This window comes from Pseudochaenichthys georgianus, chromosome 13 (assembly GCF_902827115.2).
Source record: "Pseudochaenichthys georgianus chromosome 13, fPseGeo1.2, whole genome shotgun sequence".
NCBI lineage: Eukaryota > Metazoa > Chordata > Actinopteri > Perciformes > Channichthyidae > Pseudochaenichthys > Pseudochaenichthys georgianus.
In genome coordinates this window covers 12,785,400-12,807,488 of record NC_047515.1, presented here as the reverse complement: position 1 = coordinate 12,807,488, position 22,089 = coordinate 12,785,400, and the positions used below count along the sequence as shown (strand labels likewise).

The 22,089-nt window shown below is 45.0% G+C and overlaps 1 protein-coding gene across 1 annotated transcript in view; it reads right to left on the bottom strand.

Moving 5' to 3' along the window:
- cdon (cell adhesion associated, oncogene regulated) overlaps positions 1-21,129 on the bottom strand; it is a 32,879-nt gene extending 11,750 nt beyond the window's left edge. Inside the window, exons 1-9 of the mRNA XM_034097980.2 lie at positions 20,575-21,129; positions 7,974-8,112; positions 6,913-7,191; positions 6,258-6,404; positions 5,490-5,633; positions 4,711-4,998; positions 4,356-4,625; positions 635-900; positions 118-292 (exon numbers count right to left, since the gene is read on the bottom strand). Coding sequence (XP_033953871.1) covers positions 118-292; positions 635-900; positions 4,356-4,625; positions 4,711-4,998; positions 5,490-5,633; positions 6,258-6,404; positions 6,913-7,191; positions 7,974-8,046 — 1,642 coding nt within the window. The 5' untranslated portion in view covers positions 8,047-8,112; positions 20,575-21,129. The remainder of the gene's footprint in view (positions 1-117; positions 293-634; positions 901-4,355; positions 4,626-4,710; positions 4,999-5,489; positions 5,634-6,257; positions 6,405-6,912; positions 7,192-7,973; positions 8,113-20,574) is intronic.
- Positions 21,130-22,089: the final 960 nt, after the last annotated feature.

Below are 22,089 nucleotides of genomic sequence, written 5' to 3'. Positions count from 1 at the left end.
TCCAGGGGTAAGTTATTCCCAGGAATACCACGAGAAGCACTAAACAGCCTACCAGGCATATCAATTGGCGTTACATTGCTGTTAATTGCTTTAAACAAAGTCTTTTTGTTGACTGACCCTTGCCGGTGCGGAAGGTGAGCATGGCCGGCTGGCCCTCGCCTGCTGAGCTCCGAGCCACCATCAGCACCTCATAGAGACTGGAGGGCTCCAGCTCCGACAGCCGCAGGGTCTTCTCACTGCCAGGGACACGGACTGTGTGCCAGCTCCCCACCACTGTTCCCAAATCATCGACCTGACACACAAACAGACAAATACAAACACTTGACTGAAATGGAAAATGGAAAACAGAATCACGTGTCGTTCTAAAATAATCCTCCACAGCCTCTGAGTAACGGCAGGGAACGGCCTCAGGAACATCCCTAAGAGATGTATGTCACAATTTCCAACTCCTCCTGCCAACGGAGTCTCAACTCGTATCGCTGCAGTTTTATAGTCAGAGTGCTCTTGTTATGACTGAAGGATTTATTTTTGCCCATTCTCATTTGGTGTAGGAAGGCTTCAGGGAAACTAAGATCTGTGTTTATGAAGATGGCATAAAGAAGTGAAACATGGCGGTGTGTATTTGTCCCCTCACCTTGCGATATTTGACAAAATAGGCGTTGATTTTATTCCCTCCATCACGCCCCGACCTCCACTCCAGGTCGTAGATGTCGGGCTTGTGGGTCTGAGGTGGGCTGGTGATAATTGGCGCCTCCGGAGTGGGTCGGTTCTCTCTCCTGTCGGCCGGCACGTTGACCGCTTCGCCTTCGTCCTCTCGCTCGTGGCCCTCGTCGCTCTGCATGGGGTTGAGCGAGGGGGAAGCCTCCAGCAGCACACTGGCACTGGAGCCCAGCTGTGGATCTGTCATGGAGGGAGAATGAAAGATTATTAACATGTGTGACAAGATTCCTTACTGATTTCTCCTTGACTGGAGCGGTTTTTCAGGGTAAACTATTCCCACCTTTGGATAGTCCTTTACAGAGGCTTACATTCAAAACGCATTTGACCTTTAACCTCTTATCTCTTGTTCAAAAGCAAAAGGTAGATTTCACACATTTCTTTTGTCTCGACAAATTAAACTGGAAAAAAAAAAAGTGTTATCCTTTTTGAAGTAACATTTTCGGAAGTCAATAGCATTTTATTAAAGGTTGTCATGCTTCAATGTTCAAAAAGGCATTAATTTAATTTCAGCATATCATACTGTTTTCATATTTGTATAGTCAAATTGTATATTACAGTATATCTATGTCGTACAAGAACTCCTTGAGTGTTAAACCTACTGTGCAAAAAACCTGATTTCTGATCTTATTTGTCTAAAAACTGCAAAACTATATATTGAGCCACAGTTTATTGTTGAATTCCTTAATTAAACAGAAACATCATAAATAAACAATTTATGATTCAAAAACATTTCAATGTATGTTTTTGTTTTTAATCTTTTACATAATATAACTGTATGCATTAATGCAGTTGTATTAGGTTTAGATGTAAGTTGTGCTGAGTTTTGGACACCGTCACTGGAGAAAGCACAATGTTATTAAAGCTGAAGCAATGGCAACAAAGTGACTCAGTCAGACTAACCGAGGTGGCCTACATGTCCACAGAGGACAAGCAGCGCTGGAACGTTTTACACTTGGAACAAGCCGTTTAATCTACATAAAATAACAAGAAAAACCTGGATCCTGGCAACACCGCATAATCACGCTTTGTTTCGTTTTTTCATTAAATCTTCGCCCGAGCCAGAGCGGTCCACCTGGACGAATCATGCGAGCTGCGAGCGCTATTACGGCTGACACCGGTTTGGCAGAGACCGGGTGGAATTTTTTTTCACAGACGTTTGGAGGACACAGCCCACAAGATCATCTGAGCCACGCCACTGAGGTCAAAGAGCACCATCATCGAATTAAAACTTAAACAAGTGAGGAAGGAGGTTAACGCGGCGAGGTTTTGGGTCCAGTTTGGTGCTGTTCACTTTGTTAAACAAACAGGCTCGGGGCTGGTAACACTAGACCTGATCCTGGGATTGTGGCCAGCTGCCACACATTCCGCACGCCAACCATTAAAATACCCCAGACCCCAGCAATACATCCAGTGCAACCTTCCCTCCCTCTGCCCTCTCCACAGCTCTGACTCATCGCTTAACCAAAGCAGGGGCACCAGCACGCAGAAAGAGGCAGTTAAGGCCACACCGCCCGCTCCGTCCTCACGACAAGGAGTGATAAATGTTCGGTAAGTGCTACTACACCTGGACGGGGATACGCTGCCAGCTCCTTCTCGGAAAAAAAAAAGGTCAGTCCATTACACATGAACACCTGGGAGTAAATGGGATAGTAAATCACAGGGGATTACCAGCACAGACGAGAGCTTCGCTTTGGACAGAGCTCTGCTTATTTGGAGGACAAGTGAATGTGTGTTTTTACATTCCTGACTGACGGCCTACGTCACAACGGCTCTTTCCTGGCGATGGGAGGACGGGACCATTATTATTAACATTGACAATTTATCGGTTAATCAATTGGGTTTAGAAAATGTCAGATAGTGAATAGTGAACAGTAATGCCCCAAAAAACATTTTATGTAGGCTAGATATAAAATCAGCGGTCAAATGATATTGAGTACATCTCTAAAACAAGGGGCTGGAATCTATGTCGTTTTCCTTACTCATGCCATTTTGAATTCATTTTCAATTAGATCAAGTGATCTCATAATCCTTTCAGCCCTTGTTGTGGCTATAGTTTGGCGGTTAGCTGTGACGTGTAGGGAGGAAACAAGGACACCACGTCTCCCCACGGATGAAAGAGGGCTGTTGTCATGGTGATGCAAACAGATTTGCTACTAATAATAACAGAGCACTCACATCAACGATACTGTTTACACTAAATGCAAAGGGCAGGCGATAAGCGGCCGTGCCTGGTACGTCAAAAACCAGCGAGCCAACCTCACATCTTATCAGCCTGATATTCTGTTTTGTGTATGCTGCAGCAAAGAGATATTACATCTCATTCTTCTTCCTGTGTGGGTGTTTGGCAGTGGAGCCGCCTGATCCAGTCTGATTCGTCCTCCCCCTGTAGCTGAAATCATTCTGCAGATAGCGGGCCGAGCTGAGGAAAGGGGCTCGGCGTGGAGGGGAGAGTGAGGGGGGAACGTTGTGATGTGTTAATAAATAAAAGGCAGTTGTGTATGATGTTGACAGCCGGGTGGTCTGGTCCTCGTCATAACCCGCCACGGCTACTCCTTTACATTCCAGTGTCCGGGGGCTTATCCCCGACGGCGTGCACAAAGCTCACTCTCAAGCTCAGTTCAAGGCTCAGGAGGAGGGCGGCCTTGGCTAAGCCTCTCCTACCAGCCCCTCAGAACACACACACACACACACACACACACACACACACACACACACACACACACACACACACACACACACACACACACACACACACACACCACACACACACACACACACACACACACACACACACACACACACACACACACACACACACACACACACACACACACACACACACACACACACACACACACACACACACACAGAGAGAGAGAGAGCCATGACTCCCTGTGGATACTGTATGTACAGACACACAGACACCCACCCTGGTAAGATGCCTTAACCTTTAAAACACTGGTAAAATTTATTTTCATAATTTATAGTCAAGTGGCACATCTTAAAATGCACCTTTTTGTATCTGCCATCTCTTTAAGCTCTGCGCAAAGGAAGAGCATATTGCTCGAGTTGCACGCATACTTATTAAGGTGTTAAGGTAAAAACACTAAGGCTTTCCACATTGTCACTGGCAGCATAGCCTCTTTACTTTAGTTTTCGCTTTCGACAATAAAAGCACTTGAAAGACAACAACGTTGTTGCTTGGGTTGTATTTGAGCAGTTGACAGTAAGACTTGGAAACGCCAAGATGTCAAAGGAAAAAAATTAAATGTTCTGGTTCCAGCAGCTAAGACGTGAGGGTTTTCTGTATTTAAAATTAGTCTTATTTGAATATCTTTGGGTTTTGGTCAGATAAAACAGGCATTTTGTATATCTCCTTTAGTTCTGAGGATGTGAGGGGCATCCTTAAAAATGTTCTGACATTTAATACATACACTGTTTAATGTTTTAATAAATAAGTACATACTGTATATACTGTACACATTTTTTACCAAATAATTTCCCGAAGAAAACGAGGCATCTTTTTTTGTTGCCTGCCTTTAATAAGCACTTAGTAGAACACCTTTAATAACTAATACAAGCTGGGTTGCTTCTTTAATAAAGCACCCAATTGGCTTAAGAGGACAGACGCATACCTGTTTGCGTAGTGAGGATTCCACATGACTGTGCCGAGCCAATCCCGTTGTCCAGGAGACACTGGAACACGCCCCCATCCTGCAGCGTCACGTCTGTAATCACCAGTGAGGAGGCAGAGATCTGGAAGCGGCCTGATGGGGTGATGGGGTCAGCGTTGAACAGCCAGGTGATGTTAGGGGAAGGGTTTCCTGTCGCTACGCAGGTGAAACGAGCTGAGGAGCCAGGAGAGACGATCTGATTGGTCGGGCCCTCAGTGATAGACGCAGGCTCTGTGAAGAGAAGCGCTTATCATCACCATGCAGTCAGACGCAAACAATCCCGACGCTCTAAAAGCCTTTCTTGTGCTTTTCTCACCGAGAACATTCACAGTATAGTTAGCGATGATCACTGTCCCCTGCTTGGTTTCAGCAGCACAGGTGTAGCTGCCTTCATCGCTCCTCGCCACGGCAACAAAGACCAGGTTGTTGTGCTGTTGCTGAGAAGGCCCCGGTGTGACCTCCTTGCCGTTCTTTAACCATTTGGCTGCTGGTGCAGGACTTCCAGACACGACACACTCCAACGTCAGCGGCTGAGACTGCTGCGCCAAAGCAGTCCGTGGGGCGGTGGGGTAAACTATCCTCACAGGAGGGGGGGAGACTGAATCTAAACAAACAGAGAAACCACGTGAGCAGAAATAAAAGATTAATAAACCTTTTCCAAAATCAAATTCAAGCACTTTTCAAGCATTTTCAAGTTGCATCTTAAAAAATGTATCACCTAATCACTGTGGTTGATTACACATTTATATAAAGTACAAACAGCGTTTACAGTGTGAGAGTTATTTTTACTTTATTACCAGACAACATTGCATAGAAGGTTGACAAATTGAATGGAAATACAAAAAAAAAGGTGTTTCTAAGCAGACCTGGCATCCTACATAACATGGCTGGGAAATTATAAAAAAGTTAAACAAACTTAAAATGAAGTCTTAAGAACTATATAATGCAACTACCATTTCAGGCTGTTTAAAATACTACATTAAAATCAAAGCACTGTGTTCGAGGAATTCAAGCACCTACACAGAACCCAAATTAAATGATGTATGGCTTGATATGAAAACTCCTGAGTCTTAAATAAAATGTCATCAAACTTACGTTTCACTGACAGCTTAGTACCATGAGGCTGCATGACGGTTTCCCCGGTAACAGGGTTGAATGCACCACATCTATACATGCCCTGGTGCCGGTCTGACACTGAGAGAATCTGGAGGTTTCCAGACGGAAGAACTAAGTAGTCATCTGAAAGGAGAAGGAAACAACAGCTTCAGTAATGGCAAAGAGAGATTCACAATATCAAACTAGTGTGTGTTACAGCAAGGACGTGTACAAGGGTATTTGCTGTCTTTGGCTGAGCTGCTTCTCTGGAGAAGGACATTATAATAATAGTTTCATTTTGCTGTTGTGGTTGCATAAACATGAGTACTGTAAGTGAGCATGAGTACCCATCATTTACTTAAGTTGGACCAAACTAAATTGCCACATCATCAAAAACGTGGATGGCATTTTGATAGCAATGCATCTGACAGAGATAGGGGGACCCAGAGCCATAACAAATACAAATATGGAATATAATCCAAACTCAGATGTTGAAGGCTTTATTCTAAGTTCAGAGCAGCAGCCCCTCAAAATTATATCTACTCAATCAATACACATTATTGTGTATGGTGAAATTAATTAATGTCGTAAATCAATGTCTGTTTATGCAAATGGTGTCAAAACAAGACCAATCAACAGGTATTGTGTATTGTCTACAATGGCCTAACAAACAATATTAACATGTCATATCACAAAGGTCAAATGCATGTTCAAAAGTACAAGAAAATACAATATATTACGCGTATATATTATCGGTCTCAAACAAACCTGTGGAGACTTCTATCCGCTCCCCTCGTACTCTCAGTCTGGGCAGGGCGGGGGGGACGCTGTGTGGTAGAGGACACTCTATAAGAACAGAGCTGCCTACCTGCACTGATAACGACCGCCGTCGGCCATCTTCATATTCGGATATTTCTGCAGAGAAAAAAAGAAAAGTCATTGAGTCAAAACTCACTTTCTGTGCCAAACACTGGACATGTTAGTTTCAGCAGAGTCAAGACTGAAGGCGAACAGCGCTCCTTGAGCTTGAGTGTTTGTGTTGGATCACTGGGTTTGTTTATTGTTGTAGTGAGCCATTCTATGCATGTCTGATACAGTTCCAGATCAGGGTCAACCCCTCAGCGTAAGGTCTAACAGCGAGCAGCATCCCAGCAGGAACATAACACACTACACAGGAAAGCCCAAGGCTCATTAAGGATACCGCTCAAGAGGCATTTGGAAGTGTGCCTGAGTAAAAAAACTCAGACTGCTTCCTTCCCCTCGGCCACTCAGCAGCAGGCAGCCGAGGACAGGCATTCTTTGCAAGTGTTCAACACTCACAAAATGGCCTTCCTCTTTTCAAGGCAACTTCCTTTCTTTTTGTTGCCCTCTGCTTTGAAGTGAGTAGAAGTATACACTGAAGGGTAATTCTCCGTATCCGTACCTGCTATGGCCGCACGCGCACGGCGGCTAACGATGGCCGGCCCGTGGGCTAAGCGTGCCACACACTGATAGACGCCAACATGGCCGGACTGAAGTGAGGAGATGGTGAGGGAGCCGTCGTGGAACTCCACTCCAGGAAGGGTGTCCCGGTGCAGGGGGCGGCCTCCGAATCGCCATGAGACCACAGCTGATGGAGGACTCACTGAGCAGAGCAGACGAGCCACAGAGCCTTGACTCTGGACCAAGGACGCAGGCTCAGAGCGGAAAGAGGGGTATTGAGCTGAGGAGGAGAAAAACAGGATCAGACTTTTAGCACAAATAACAAAAAGCTTAAAAAACACACATCTTCTGAACAAAAAAAACTATCTGCACGGCTCTGAGGTAACAAATACCTCAAAGCCGTGCCGATAGTTTTGCGGACATTTAATACCAACAACAGTTTTGTTTATTTTTTGTTTGGTATTTCGGTTAATTGTCCCTTTGTGCAATGTCTCAGGTTCTGAGACGTCTTTACTGGGTTTTTATTGATACAAATGCAAAATATGTATTATTTATTTTGTGGCAAGGGATAATGTCCTTATTACATTTTTAACAATTAGGTGACTTACTTATAATATATTTATCCTAATTTATAGGTCATTTTCATGCAAAAATGTTTCTGCTTTTTTCAGTTTTACACGCCGTCTGCTTCTTTTGCATTCTAGTATAGGCCAGGATACGCTAAACAACACAGGATGTTTTGAAATAAAAATACAAATGATCACTTTAAAGCTGCAATAATTGTTGATTGATAGGCAAAGAAACACAACCCTAATACATCTAGCAGGCAGAAATAGTCATGATAAAAGCAGGTCCAATATACTGTATCCCCTCACTGTAGCTATAAACACCTGCCATGTTGCTGCTAGAAAACGGATGGAAGTTGATTCGAGCTGCAGAGTTGTGATTCTCTTTGTGCTATAATAATGACACCTTTTCTATACCACAGTTATTCGCTCCAATGTTCAAATGTGATCGCATCACTTCCGTCCCAGGTAAGCGGACAGAAGGAGGACAACTTACATGAGCAGCTGATGAGCAGGGACTGGCTGAGACACAGCACAGTGGACAGGAGGACCCTTAGGCCACTGTCCATGGTGCACTTTGACCCCCGCCTGCAGCCGTGTTGCCCAGCGCGCACACACTCGTCTGTTGAGCAAACCTGCAACACAGGGAAGACAGAAAAAACACATCAAACCAGCGCTCCGAGTGGAAACATGACAGCATCCTGATGAGCGAAAGGAAGAGGTGAGACAGAAATAATCGAGGAGCTCCGAGTTGGGGGTGGGGGGGGGGGGTGCTTTCTATTAGGTTCGAAATGAATCTCGTACGACAATCCTTCTAATCTTCACGACACATCCTCTTTACACACTCCTTGATCTCCACCTCCCACCCTCTCCTCTGACCCCTGTTCTCACCCACTTCAGTGTCTCCCAAAGGCTGGAATGTCCAGCCTCTCGGCCCCCCCTGCCCCTCTCTCCCACTGGGCCGCTGGGATCTCCCGCTAATGGAGTGGCCGTGGAGAGACTGTCGCCTCACTCTTAATATCACTCTCTTGTCACACTGTGTTGCTTCCTCACAGGTTCACTGTAGCCTGAAGTGCAGGCCCAGACATACTGGAGGGCACGTAATTAGGAGCATTCCTCTATCCTTTTCAACCTGGACCCCCCCCCCCCCCAACCCTGCTCGACTGCGGCACCTCCTCCTCCTTTTTATAAGAGTAATCCGGGGCAAGCTTTGATCCCAGGTTCCTGGTTGGTTACCAGGGTTTGAGCCCGAGGCCGAAGGGACAATGGCCGTCCAGCTGTGATATTCACACTGGCGCTCCGGTGGCTCGCAGGCGCTAGCGGAAGGGCCAACCTGGGCTGAAGGGGTGGGTCAAATTAAAAGGGATGATGTCTGGGTGGGACCGGTGAGGCTGAACGAACGTGTTTCCAACCCAACCTAAACACTGTTTCACCTGCTCAACAATGAAGCAGGTCAATGCGTTTAGCCTGCTTTCGATTCTGCACGACGGCTAGAAAATGGCTACTTGGTGCCACTGGGAAACGGCTTGGGCTGCAAATATTTCCCCTTTGAAATCATCTGTCCAAGGACATTTGAACATTTTTACCAGTTGATTTGCCTGAACGCTTAATCATCTTATCATGTCTGTTGATTGAGTAATTGTTTCAGCACTAGTTGCGAGTTATGCGATGCCAGGGGAGGTTTATTCCTTTGTGATCTCACCAAAGAGACACAAAGGCTCTGTCCCTGTACTCATTCTCACCCATCTTGCTCCCTCTCTCTTTGAGGGCATCCTGAGAGGAGGAGGAGAGAAGAGGCAGGAAATAATAAACTCTCCGGGCTGCTGGCTCACGCCCACTTCTCACCCCGAGGTCAAAGCTCATGGAAAACCAGAGAGAGAGGGTGGACCAGCGGGTGTCTGGTGGCCCTGGACCGGCCCCCAGAGGTCACCTCCAGCTCTCGGTTTCACTCACACTCATTTTCACTGTTTTTATAAAAATTTCCACACAAAACAGGTGTAAAAAAACGAATATTTGCATTAATAGTCGATAAAAAACTATCATCTTTCTTTCTCAATCGCTCAGTTTCAGCTTGATTCTGACTGCGTCAATCTGTTTTTCTTTTACTTTAGGACATACATTATGAATGTGCTGTTCACTTTGCATTTCCGGCTCCAGTTTGAGTTTCCATGCTCATTCAAGCAGATCAAACCCACATCTTGCAAGCTAGCGTTTCTCCGTCCCACGAGTTGCAACAGGCCCTGCACACTGCCCCCATGTCATCAGTGGAAACTATCTTTCTCTCTACCGGAATAATGATATATAATTACAATAATAACAACAGAGCTATAAAAACGCACAGCCAAGTGCAGGCACCTTGGCGCACAGTGTGATGACAAACCGGAGCTGATTCTGTAACTCCCCCTCTCGGTTCTTTGTGTTCACCTTTCTTTTTTATTTCTCAGTTTAACCAGTTACTTCCTCCCTGTGGGCATAGCCGTTTGGGCACTGCAGCTCCGACTGGGTGCCCTTGTGTAAACACACACACAGCTGCCTATCTGGCACATCGATCTGGCTTCACGAGGAAACACAGGGGCATCATTCCTGCTTCTTATCTGTTTGGCTCTCCTCTGACATCCGCCACCATGAAGCCGCCTCAGTAGACAGACACTGCGAGGATATCGTATATCCCTCATGACAGAGAGTCGTCCCGATGCTGGCAGCATGGGAAGGCAAGTCCTGCTTCTTCCTGAGTCGAAGAAGCCAAAGTGGCCTTTTGACAAAGGGAAAGTCCCTGTCAAATGAAGTCTTTTGCCAGAAAGTCTACTCCGGTCCAAAGTTGATCTGCAGCCTCACTCCTCTGCTACCATTTTACAAAAAAATCCAGACTATTAAAGTGGGAACAAATCCTGTGTTCCAGATTTTCCTCCTTCTATCCCAAATCTGATCTTGTGTTACCCTGCTGTTTTTGCACTTATGTTGCAGATGCATGGCCATTCTCAAGGCGCGATCGAGCGGCTATAAATTGAAGAGTCATCCAGCATACAAAACAGACTCTGCACCGTTGAAAGCTGATACACAGACACAGGGACAGTTCGTGAAAATAAATGAGGATAGTGTCAGTGAGTTCAAGTGGAAAAGTTCCTATTTTTCTTGGGGTGTGGGGGTTGACCTATGTGTGCTTGGGAAATGTTTGACTGACACCTGGCTTAAGTGTGTGAAAAGCAAGAACAAACAGCAGTCTTTTTAGACAGCTTCTGTCCCTCACTTGTCTTTGTAACTTCATTTTTTATATATTTGTGTTGGAACCATCATGCTCACTCTCAGAGGAATCCATAGTAGACATGTACCGATGAAAGGCGGCATTTATTTATCAATCTTGGGAGAGTCAGAAACAGGAGTAGTCCCACATATCCAGGACAAGACGGATCCCCGGTGATGACACAGGAGAAAATAAACACGGTGACAGGCAGCCCTCGGGGAAGGGAAAAGGGTTCGAGTTTTTTGTTGCCTCCTCTCTGCAGGAAATACTTAAAAGCCCCATCTGCCCGCATGTGGGGCTGGCCCATATCCCTGTCATATTGGGTAAACGGGGACAAAAGCAATGCGGCGGAGCATCAAAGACCTGGAGGGCAGAGGAGGAACAGGTCACAACTGGTGCTGCTGAGTGAGGCGGGGGCCTGGCCTCTTCGCTTCACAAGACTGCACAGCTGAATACAAAGTCAACCGCAAACCTCATGAAGCCAACGCCGATTCGATATTGGGGCAATCTTGTCTGCCTCTGCAATCAATCCAAGAGTGGAATGAATCCAATATATCAGAATAGGGTTTGTATTAACCCTCCTGTTGTGTTCGTTTCTCCCCCCTTACTTTGGTGTTCCGGGTCAAATTTGACTGGTCGGGTTTAACTGCTCTTACATTAACACAACGAACATAAATCATCACCAAAATGTATTTAACACATTTATTTGGAAGATGTAAACAATGTCTCAGACTACTGGTTAACATGAATAACTGCAGTGATGTAAACAAAGTAGTAGTAAAATGACATTCGGACATTTTGTCGATAACTCTGTATGTACTAATGATGGATAATCTAGGGTTACCCATTCATTTCTCAACTAATCAAAATGCAATGAAAGTGGTGATCAGCCACTTCATATGTCCAAATGCCTACTGTGGAGGATATCATGAGGCCTTAAGGCAATCAAATGTAAAACTCAATATTTATGATTGATGAAAGTAGTAAATCGGTCAGACCCGATCACAACAGGAGGGTGAAATAAAAGAAAGAATTGTAACTAATGCCTACAGCTGAACAGATGTAAGAGTTAGAGATAAGTACGTTCAGAGTGAAAAAGCAGCGAGGTGCGAGAGAAAGAGCAAGTCTTTTCCGGTATGATGGTCTAATCTGACCTGTACGCTGAATCTGATTCACATGCTATACCCCAAACCTGTCGGCACTCGCCCCACATCTCACGGACAGAGGATCTGCAGCGCACACATTCCTCAGCTCCACAAAGAAAGAGAGAGCGACGGACACACAGAAAGAGACAGAGAAAGACAAGCACACAAGAGAACGGAGATACATTCAAAACAAGAATATGAGAGGCAATAGGGGGTGAGCAAACGAGAGAAAAAAGAAAGGAACGTTCTCTAGAGAGGGGTAAAAGGAGATGGGGGTAAGAAGAGGTGAAACATTCACTGGGAGGTGAAAAGTTGCCAAGCCCCGATTCATTTCTCCTCCCTCTTTATTTGGCGCAGAGAAAGACGTACAGATAATGGGGAGCTCGCCTCTACGTCTGCCAAAACTGACTGATGATGATTCAGCCCGACTATACTCGGCTCAGCCCAAAAACCTGGGAAGAGCCTCCTGAGAGAAGAGACTCCAGGGGACCATTATGGGCTTCTTCTGTTGGTCTGGGTGAGCCCACTGAGGCAGCCCGGGGCCACAGAGGAAACTAATGAGTGGAAACACTGGGCCTCTGGTACGGCCTAACTCTGTCTGATTAAAGACTGAGACGTTATTAAAAGTGGGACAGACTTAGACAAGGGGAGTGAGCTGGAGGAGGGGAGAGAAAGAGAGACATGATTTGGAATCAAATACGGGAATTAGTAGGGGAGAGGGTTCCCTTTGTTTTTCTAAGAGAAGATGCATTGGAAGGGTCGAGTTAATCCATAATGCAAAATGACTGCCCTTGTCTGAACCTGACATCCTGGGGAAAGTTAGAGCAAGTCTCCTTAATAAATCATTTAACGTGAGACTGACTGCAGAAGACAAAATTAGATGCATCTTCAAAGACAGTCTGCTTTTCAGACAGTGCTCTCTCTCTCTGTCTGAGGGAGGACAGAGCACAAGCGGTCCGGGAGGCGAGGGGTAACAGCGGGGCCAAGCGGGTCCCAGAACCCAGAGACGCCTCAGCCCTGACAACACGGCCGTGGTGAGGGATCAGGAGAGAGGAGGAATGAAAGAAGAGGCCCCCGGGGATCAGACAGTCACATCCCACAAAGCCCTGTTTACCAAGGACACACATCCAACCCCCCCTACTCCCAACATCTCCGTTCACCAAAAGCCCGACCCTCCCAAAGTGCCAGGGCCCGGGACCTGGGAGACAGCGCTAATTCTGCCCTGAGGCTTGTTGGCCGAAGACACAAACAGAGAGCTGAGAGGGGAGTAGAGAGGCGAGGGTGGGAGGGAGAACGATTGAAACAGAGGGGACTGAATGGTACAGTATGTAAGACCCATCCTAATTGGAGATTGTTCTGCAATGTCTTGTTTTTCCTGGGAATCTGTGGAGGGGTCGGACAGGAGGGTGGGGAGGTACGGCTGTTTCCCAAGGTCCTGAACAGCAGGATTAACCACGGGGGCGAAACTCAATAGCGGCCTCGGACACTGGAAACAGATCCCCGGGTATCGCCACCATACAAGGCCACCTCGAGACCTTTTGCAAAGCACATGTAACTAACAACCCTTCCCCATTGTCGGAGCACTCTGGGTCCTTCCGGCTGATTTCACAGGCTTTTCAGCCCACAGGGGAACGTCTGCTCAGACGAAAAACGGTCATTCTGATGGAAAGGAGGAATGCTCAAGAAGGCCTTCGTGCCCGCAGGGTGCATTAGAACACTGATCACCAACATGTGCCAAGAGTCCGATTCATCACGCCAGGCGAGAGGGGAGCCGCGATTGTGCAGCCGTGGCACCGTAGCAGAAGAGGCCACAGATTCACATTCCTTAATATCAGCTTTGATTAGAGAGATGATGGGAAAACACGTTGATGCAAGGGAGGGGAAAATGATAAGAGTTTTCCAAATGTCTTGAAAATGTCTACCTTTTCTGGGGGAGTCATGACACTATCTGTGCTTTTACATGCTGTTGTGTGGGCTGTGTACTATGGACACACAGTGATGTGATCCAGCTGCTCCTACCCCTTCCCCCCCCCCTCCTGTCTCTCGTCCCTCCCTAACTCTCCTGGATTCCATCACTGATCGGGTCTCTACGGCAACAAGCGGTGAAAGACGCAGACAACAGTTTCTGTTCAGTCTCCTCCTGATAGGTCCCTGGCTCAAGACCAAAAGTACTTTCAAACTAAAACATACATTAAATAATGTAATGTGCAACAAAAACAATATGACAGCGTGTCCAAAATGGATACTAACAGGACATTTGGCAAGGTCAGCATTAAAAAAGCAACCAGGAATAAAACTCAGCTGGCTTGCTTGCAGGGTGTTTGCCTCTTCTTTGTTTTGTCTCGAGAGGCGTGAGAAAGTAAGTACACACAAAAGTATTTTAATTTCTCAGAACGATAAATTGACTCTGCAAATATCATGGAGCTACGGCTGTAAATTCACAGGGGGAGGATTTACGGGACAGAAGCGTTGCCTGAACTCCACAGCCAGCAAGCAGAACAAAAACAAACACATGTAAAAAGGTTAAAATATAATTAGTCTTCCTCACCAAATCCACAAATCTCTTTCAAAACCCAAACAAACAAACCAGCTCCCTTGTACGTACAAGTCTGAGGAACCAAAGACAAATATGCAGTCCCTAACAGAGCGTGTAAATGCTTTATTTAGTTGTCTAAATGTTTATCCGTCTCAACTTGTAACACTCCACGCTTGTTGTGCGGCAATCGAGTGATCACAAAACAAACTTGGTGGTGATACATCAACACATGCACACCATCTAAGTTTCCATTTCTGGCTCTTGGACAAATGGAAAAAAGCCCTGCAACATATTTAGGGTCCAGGCTGCTCGTTGCTGCAGTGTTGGAGGTAAGAAGAGCAGATGACGTAGTGCTCTGATGGCGCCAGGAGAAGCACAACAGCAAAACCATAATACAGAACCCATGGCGAATGCTAACTAAGTGTCGGTTGTGTAAGAGCACAGCTAAGCGATGACGGTGACTTTAACTTGATTAAAGTCAGTCAGACCATAGTTTTCAGAAATACCTCCGCAGTTTTCTGTGTGCCTGCTACAATCTTCCAGGAACAATGCAGAAGGCTGGACCAACCATCCTTCTGACTTGGATTCCTCCTCTCACATTGAATGCATTTTATAAATAAGGGGTTCCATTGCTCCCTAAGGGAATACATCTTGGATCAGGGAAGGCCCAAAATGGCACCCATAACCACAGGCCCGGGGGCAGGCAGCAGCAGTACCCACACTACCTCACTCTCTGATCTGGGAGAAAAACAGCCCTTCAAACAAGTAGCGTGTTTGTCAGCCGGAGGGGAGTGCCAGCCACTACTTTTGCCTTAATATAGTCTTGCTGATCCCTGTGCTGGCTTTTCAACAGTACACACACATTCTGGTTCGCAGAAAACCCATGTCAGATGTGACTTATTGGTTCAACTTTTGAAATAGAAAGCTGCGGTTGATCACAGTTTCAAGAAGAAAAGACTAACTCTTGGGGGCCCATGCTGTGGCGGCTGACTAAGTCAGGCATATTTAATAGGGTCAGTTTCAGGAAGGGAAAAATAAATGAATCTTGCAAACAGGAAGACGCTGAGGATGCAAAAAAGAAAAGAAAAAAATCCCCGCAAATGTTCTGAAATACTTTGCTGCGAGAGCTGTTGGCAAGGGTCCGGTTCAGAAGTTCACTCCCTGAAATGTTCCCGAGGGCTGAGGCTTCGTTTAGACCGCGACACAAGACAAGAAACGATGAGTCTCATTGGAGATACTCGTTTGACGATAATGAGAAGAATTGTTGTTTTTGGCGATTGGCTAATATTTTGTAAAAGTCCATGTCAAACCCTCCTTGGGAACTTTGTATTCTCTCTCATACATCATTTGATCATGATAAAAGGGAATATATATAAATAAAAGCCGCACAACCCCTCCAATGATTATGAACACATCATAAAAAGGCATCTATAAAAAAGGAACCAACTTTAACCGTAGGGCTAAAAAAGACTTGCAGTGTGCTTCAAACGGCTTGGGACCAACACAGTGTTTTTGCAGTCTGTCCCAGTCCTTTGGTCTTTTTATCAAGCCCACCAGCTACTTGTAAAATGAGTTCTAAGAAAACAGTACATCCTAGTTTCCTAAAGTAAACGTCTCTATCAAACAGTGTCTATCTGTGTCACACAAACTGCTTTTGACCATCTGATGTTCTGTACCCGTCTGGACAGTGCGTTTCTTCTTCAAAGCGCTGTGTGGGGAGTTGGTTTACATTCCCTTATCATATTAACAAGGCAGACATATATATGTAGTCGAGGCCTGTACTTCCATTGCATTAACAGAAAACAAAACATCATCAGAGAAGAAGCAGATTTCCTCGCTCTGCATATCTCCAGCCTGTGCCGATTGGTCCCGCTTCATTTCGGTGGCTGACTGGAACATCTGTTTCTGCTGCTCCAAAAAACTGTTTGTTTGTCTTAACAATTACGCCCTGATGTTTCCCATTTCATTTCTTAAATCTCTTGAAAGTCATTATCCAGTTTCAGGTCCTTCAAGGTTCTGAATTTGTAGAAACTCAATACGACCATCTGTTGAAAGCTGGTGTATGCATCAGGCTACAGTCAGCTCACCTTTGACACTTCAGAGGAGTCGTACTGGAGGAAGCATGCGTCCTATCTGTAACCTGCTGGAGTAACATGCTTGCATAGTAAAGCGAGTCAGCGTTGGGCTGTTTGGATCATCTGTCAGAGTAGGGGGACATGGGAGAAATAGGAGAGGGGGTCCCTCTGGGAGACATATGCGTTGTAGTTAAAATAATGAAAGTGTGAGCTCAGAGCAGATAAGAAGTGCTACTAATGACAGCTTCTTGTAAACACCAGTGACACCTTCAGCTACTGCGTTTGCCTTCACAGCTTCTCCAACACAGCGCCACTTTATCCAATTCCACTCACAGCTTGTCCCTCGAATACATTTAGGGAGGAAAACGGAGGGTGGAAAAGTAAAGAGTTTTGCGTTAGCACTGCAGCTGCAGGGTGCACTCAGCAGCCCAGCAGTCACAAGAACTCAAACTCTTTCTCCGACCTGCCCATCTTTCCCATCAACCCCCTGCTCATGGCTGCTGGGCGTTGTCAATCAGCACCGCCCTGGCTCCTTGAACATGGGGGCTCATTGGCATGCTGCCCAAAACTCCCTTCTGTCCATCTAATGGGGCCTGAGCTCTGGGTCTGTCCTTGGCGAATGGAAGCTGAAGTTTGCGGAGTAAAGGCCAGCGTTAGAAAATGGGGAAAAGGCTGCAGTATGACTCAATCCTTGAGCAATGAGAGTAAGAGAAGTTCTCAAAAGTTCAATCTAGTCAGGTTTGGGAATAGTTGCTTGGTGGGTCACCGCCAACCGTACAACAGTCCACTACATTCTGCTTTGTTATAATAAGAAGCTGAAATGGATTAAGCGTCAGAGATTTAGAAAAACGAGAATTACGGCTGTCAAAATGTAGTCACGATGAAAAATAAGGTGGTTGCTTAGAATTTAGACATTTCTCTTTTTCTTTTTCACAGCCAAAAGGTTGATCCTTCATTGCAGTTATATGACGGATCACTGTGTGAAACCAAACAAACAACCCAACCACATTGTGATTCAGCTTTTAAATTCACTTCCATTCACTTTGGGGCCAGGGCTGAGGTTAGCTGCCTGGCCTCAAGTCTGCATGGCCAAGCAAACGGGAGAACGGGAGGTGCCCAAAATATACTTTAGTCCCCAATTTAGACACACCCTCTCCAATAGACATGCATTCACTTAACCATTACCAGAATTCTGAAAGTAACGCTGCAACTATCAATTATTTTCATATGACGGCTATTTTCTGGGTTATTGATTTTTCTCCATGTATACATTCGGAGAAAATGGTGAAAAAGCAAACCCCCTGAGCCCAATGTGAAAAGATGTTCACTCATACATAACCTCACTTCCTTTGACCTTTAATGAAACCTGACCGTTACGATGGAAACCCAAGCATTTACTGCCACTCTTCAACAATCATGTGTCATTGTTGGAGCATGCGGTTTCTGATTATAATACTGCATCAGAAAAAAATCAAAAGAGCCATTATGAGAGCAGCGGCTGGTATCATTACACATGCTTACATTCAAATTGCCCACTTAACATAGTTCTCCTACAGCAACATGTGTTTATCATTAGCGAGCACACTAATGGCTCAAACATTATTCGAGCTCACTTAATGGCATAGTTGTGCTTTGTTCAGTGTCTGTCTGATAAGAGCCGGACCACTAATGGTTTATTAATTTCCCTACGAGCCACAAAAAACTCTGCAAAAACAAAAACATGACTCAGAGGCTCGGGCATTGTCTGATTCAATCACATTACCAATAAGTTACTGTGGGGAAAATCCCACAAAACACTCCACGGGTCTGTGCTCAGCTTGAAATCCAACAGTTATTGGTATTGTAGCTTGGATTTATGGCTTTATTTTGTTGCAATTGCTCTGAAAGAAATGCCTAATCGTGTTGAAATATTTCCAGCAACAAAGAATGAAACAATATTTCCCACAGACTGACCAGAATGCAATGCACTGGAAGGAGAAAACAATCGAGGAAAAGTGGGAACTCATGGAGTGAGAGTCAGAATGAGGCAGGTGAAAGGAAACTGACTCGGTATCAAGACTCTGTATCCAAACCTGAGGGAGGATTTCTCCTTTAAAGTGAACGCCTGAACACAAAGAGCAAACCTCGCTCTGCCCCGGTCAAAAGCTCACCCAATATTGGGGAGCACTGAAAGGATTTCAAAGGCATCGGAAGTGTCTTCTTGTCCCCCTCCGACGCAACAATGCACGAGCATCTGTTTGAACTTGAAAGTGTTTTATCTGAGAGCAGCCATGTGTGTCCCACTGACTGGATGTCATGCATTGGGGAGAGATTCAACACTTTGTTCTCGATAACTTTTAAGTGTGTAGTTTAAAGGAGAGTCACCCCTATGTAACAAAAGACTCTGTGAAGCTCTGATGATAGGGGTGAAGAGCAGACAGAGGAAATGACTTCAGGGAAATGAGTGAGGAGCAGCCACAATATTACTATAACTTTTACACTATTATCTTTTTACATAACTTCGTTATTTGACATTCATTTCAATTCAAACTATGTGGATTAATGTGTACATTTCAAAATCAAGTCTGTCTTTGACTGTATAACTATGAAGTTGGAGTTGTCTTCCTCAAAGTTCCTGAGGTGCGGCGGTGCGGATCACAACACAGAGAGACATGAGTAGGATAAGCTCACGCACTCTCAGTCCTGAGCTGTTAGTGAGGGCATCTTTTGACACGTCCAAAATGTTTCTTACTTTTGGAATGTTTTTTTTAAGAAGAGATCCAGAAGAAATCTGTAAAAATGTGCAAATTGGAAAAAAAGAACTGTTCAATCATCAATCAGACTACGTTACGCATCTGCATCTTCAAAGTATTTTTTAAATTCCCTTCCACCTGTAATGTTATTGTCATTTGTGTAACTAAAATAATCTTAAATCCAAAATCACATTCCCTATCAGTAAACATTGAAAACACCCTGCAAACAGACAGGTACAGTTGTCTTTGTACAGTAACTTGTGCACTTTCCAGGTTTTACAGCAATACCAACATGGATTTAGCAAACCGACATGTATGACACCCTGAGGGGGTTCATCTAAAACAATAAAGGCTCTCTGTCTTTGGAGAGAGGAAAAAAAACACAACTTTAAATATTAGTCTTAGTCACCATGTTCCTGCACAGCGGTAACTGTGGCAGAAGGTTGGCTCCTGCAGTGGATTCATAAGAAAAGTATAACTTTAGAACAAAGTCATGCTTCTTATAGAGCAGGTTCCCCTCCTTTTATGACTGAGACACCAATGTGTCAAATGGAGGGACATATTTGCCATTTCTAAAAGAAAATGCTCTTTCATCTTTCAAAGAGCAGAAAATGCAGTGAAGGCCATCTGTTTTCAACTGGGATGTGAAGTATCCCTGCCTCCAAGGGCTGTTGGACCAAACAAATATTTATCCCTTTCCCCTTTGTTTGATTCACCTCTGAAACAACACAACACACTGAGATGCGTCAGAATGCATTAAGATGACAGATAACTGCTGAAAGCTTACAAAGCATGGTTTTAAACAACATGCTGATCAGTGTTGTATTTCCTATTTTTAGATAATGATCTAACATATGCAGACTGAAGTCACCAAAAGCCAACAAAATCATATTATTGCACTTCATAGGCCTACATACAGAGACATATTCTTAATAACCAGAGATGTCATCCAATGAAGTCAAAACTGTACTTTAAGAAGCACAACGAGTCATCAATTGGAGTCAGAGTGTAATGTCAAAGTAGCCTAAGTGCTGATACAGTATATAATGGGGAGAGTAATTAATGTACAACATATTCATCTTTGTACACGGGCGCCCCCCGTTTAGCAGCCTGCCACACAGACAGTGTAGCCTGCCTCTCCGTGCCGCTGCTCCACTTTCCCCACAAAACAAAGTAAAGAAAACACGGTAATGTTTTGGAAACTGATTACACTGGCACTGCGGCGCTCTCTGCTCCTTTGAACGTCACTTTTTCTAATGTGATCGTTACCAGAGAAGCCCAGCTGGCCTGGTGCAAACACCGAAGCCTCCCCCCAACCCGCTCCCAGGCAGCCGACCCGGGACTCCCCTGTCTGCCGCCCGTCCTTACCTCTCTTGCAGGAGGGCAAAAGCTGAGAGCCGACGGGTGAATTAGCAGCCAAACGCATTCTTCTGGAGGCAAATCCGTACAGGGCCCTCCATTAGACACGGGCTCAAAGTGCGAGACGACAGGAGGAACATGAAAACAGCCGGAGGGAGAGCGAGTCAAAGAAAGTCTTCAACCCCGCGGAGCAGTGCAGACTTCGGGGCCAAGGTGCGACAACTCCCCCCTGGTCTAAACTCGAGCTGAGGTAGCAGAGTTTCCTCCTGTGAAGTTTTGAGTCCGCGTGTTTGGTTAAAAGAGTTACGTCCCGTTTTGTTTGCTCACAAACTCTGTGTCTGTCTGTGTAGCCCGTTATTGTAACTTGTCCCACAGCTCTCGGTCTCCGTCTCTAGCGCTGCCTCTTCCACACACGCATCTTTGAAGCCAGTGTCGAATTGCTCAGCATATTATGGCAGCGGCGGAGCTGGTCGTCAAACCAGGAATGTCCCAGCCCCACAACTCAATACGGCTCCTGGAGTGGAGAGGGGAGGGAGAGAGAGAGGAGGGGGTGTTACCCATATAGACAGTGCATTAACAAACGTCCTCCTTCCTTCCCTGAACACTTACCTGACTTATTGTTGTCCATCGTATCCACCTGAACTTCGCTTTGTGCGACTCCATGATGCACATTAACATCATAATTATGGCTTTAACATGAATAATAATTTTTCTTTAAAGTAAGAATTGTTGTAATGTTGTTTGACAATTAAGAGTGTGCACATACAAATATAAAATACAATAATACAAACTTTTAAAACCCCAGATATCATCAATACAAAATGTAATGACATGTTTATGATTGTATTCAATTCAATTGTATGTGGTTGTTTTTGTTGAGTTTGTTCAATGCTATAAAGAGATATTTCACCTGTATAGAACCTCTTACTGAAGTTGCAGGGATGGCAGGAAATTACATGGTTTTATTTTGGAACTACGATAAGCTGTTATCTTATGCACGTGATCATCATATGAAAACCTGACACCCATATAAACAATAGTTATTATATGTGTGGAAACAGTAGTTTAACCTTTATGACTGACATTAGCTTTACACATAGTTTTCTTGCCATGAATTTATATGTGCATGCATGTTAGTCACTTTTTTTCTTCCTCTTTCCACATTATTTATGGTTACTGAAATATGTTTTTTTACTAGCAAGACCAGAAACCAAACTGTGTCCACACTGGTTGCTAAAGCTTCCTTTGTAAATCTACCTCTGTGCTTAAATCTGTGGTAGTTCCATACCGCACAAACAGCCTCAAAGCCATAAAGGCAGTTCTCATTTTTCAGTGGAATACACTGTTCCTTGTAGATTAAACCCACTCTCACTGGGCCCATTGAATTGAATTAAAGTTATTTGGGAGGGGGATGTTTGAACAGCTAATGGCTATGGGTAAGTTCTGGCATCGGACCTGTTGGTTGGATGGGCTGAATGTTGGTTGGCTGGAGCCATTTCCTCATCACTAGGTGCAACGCCTTCA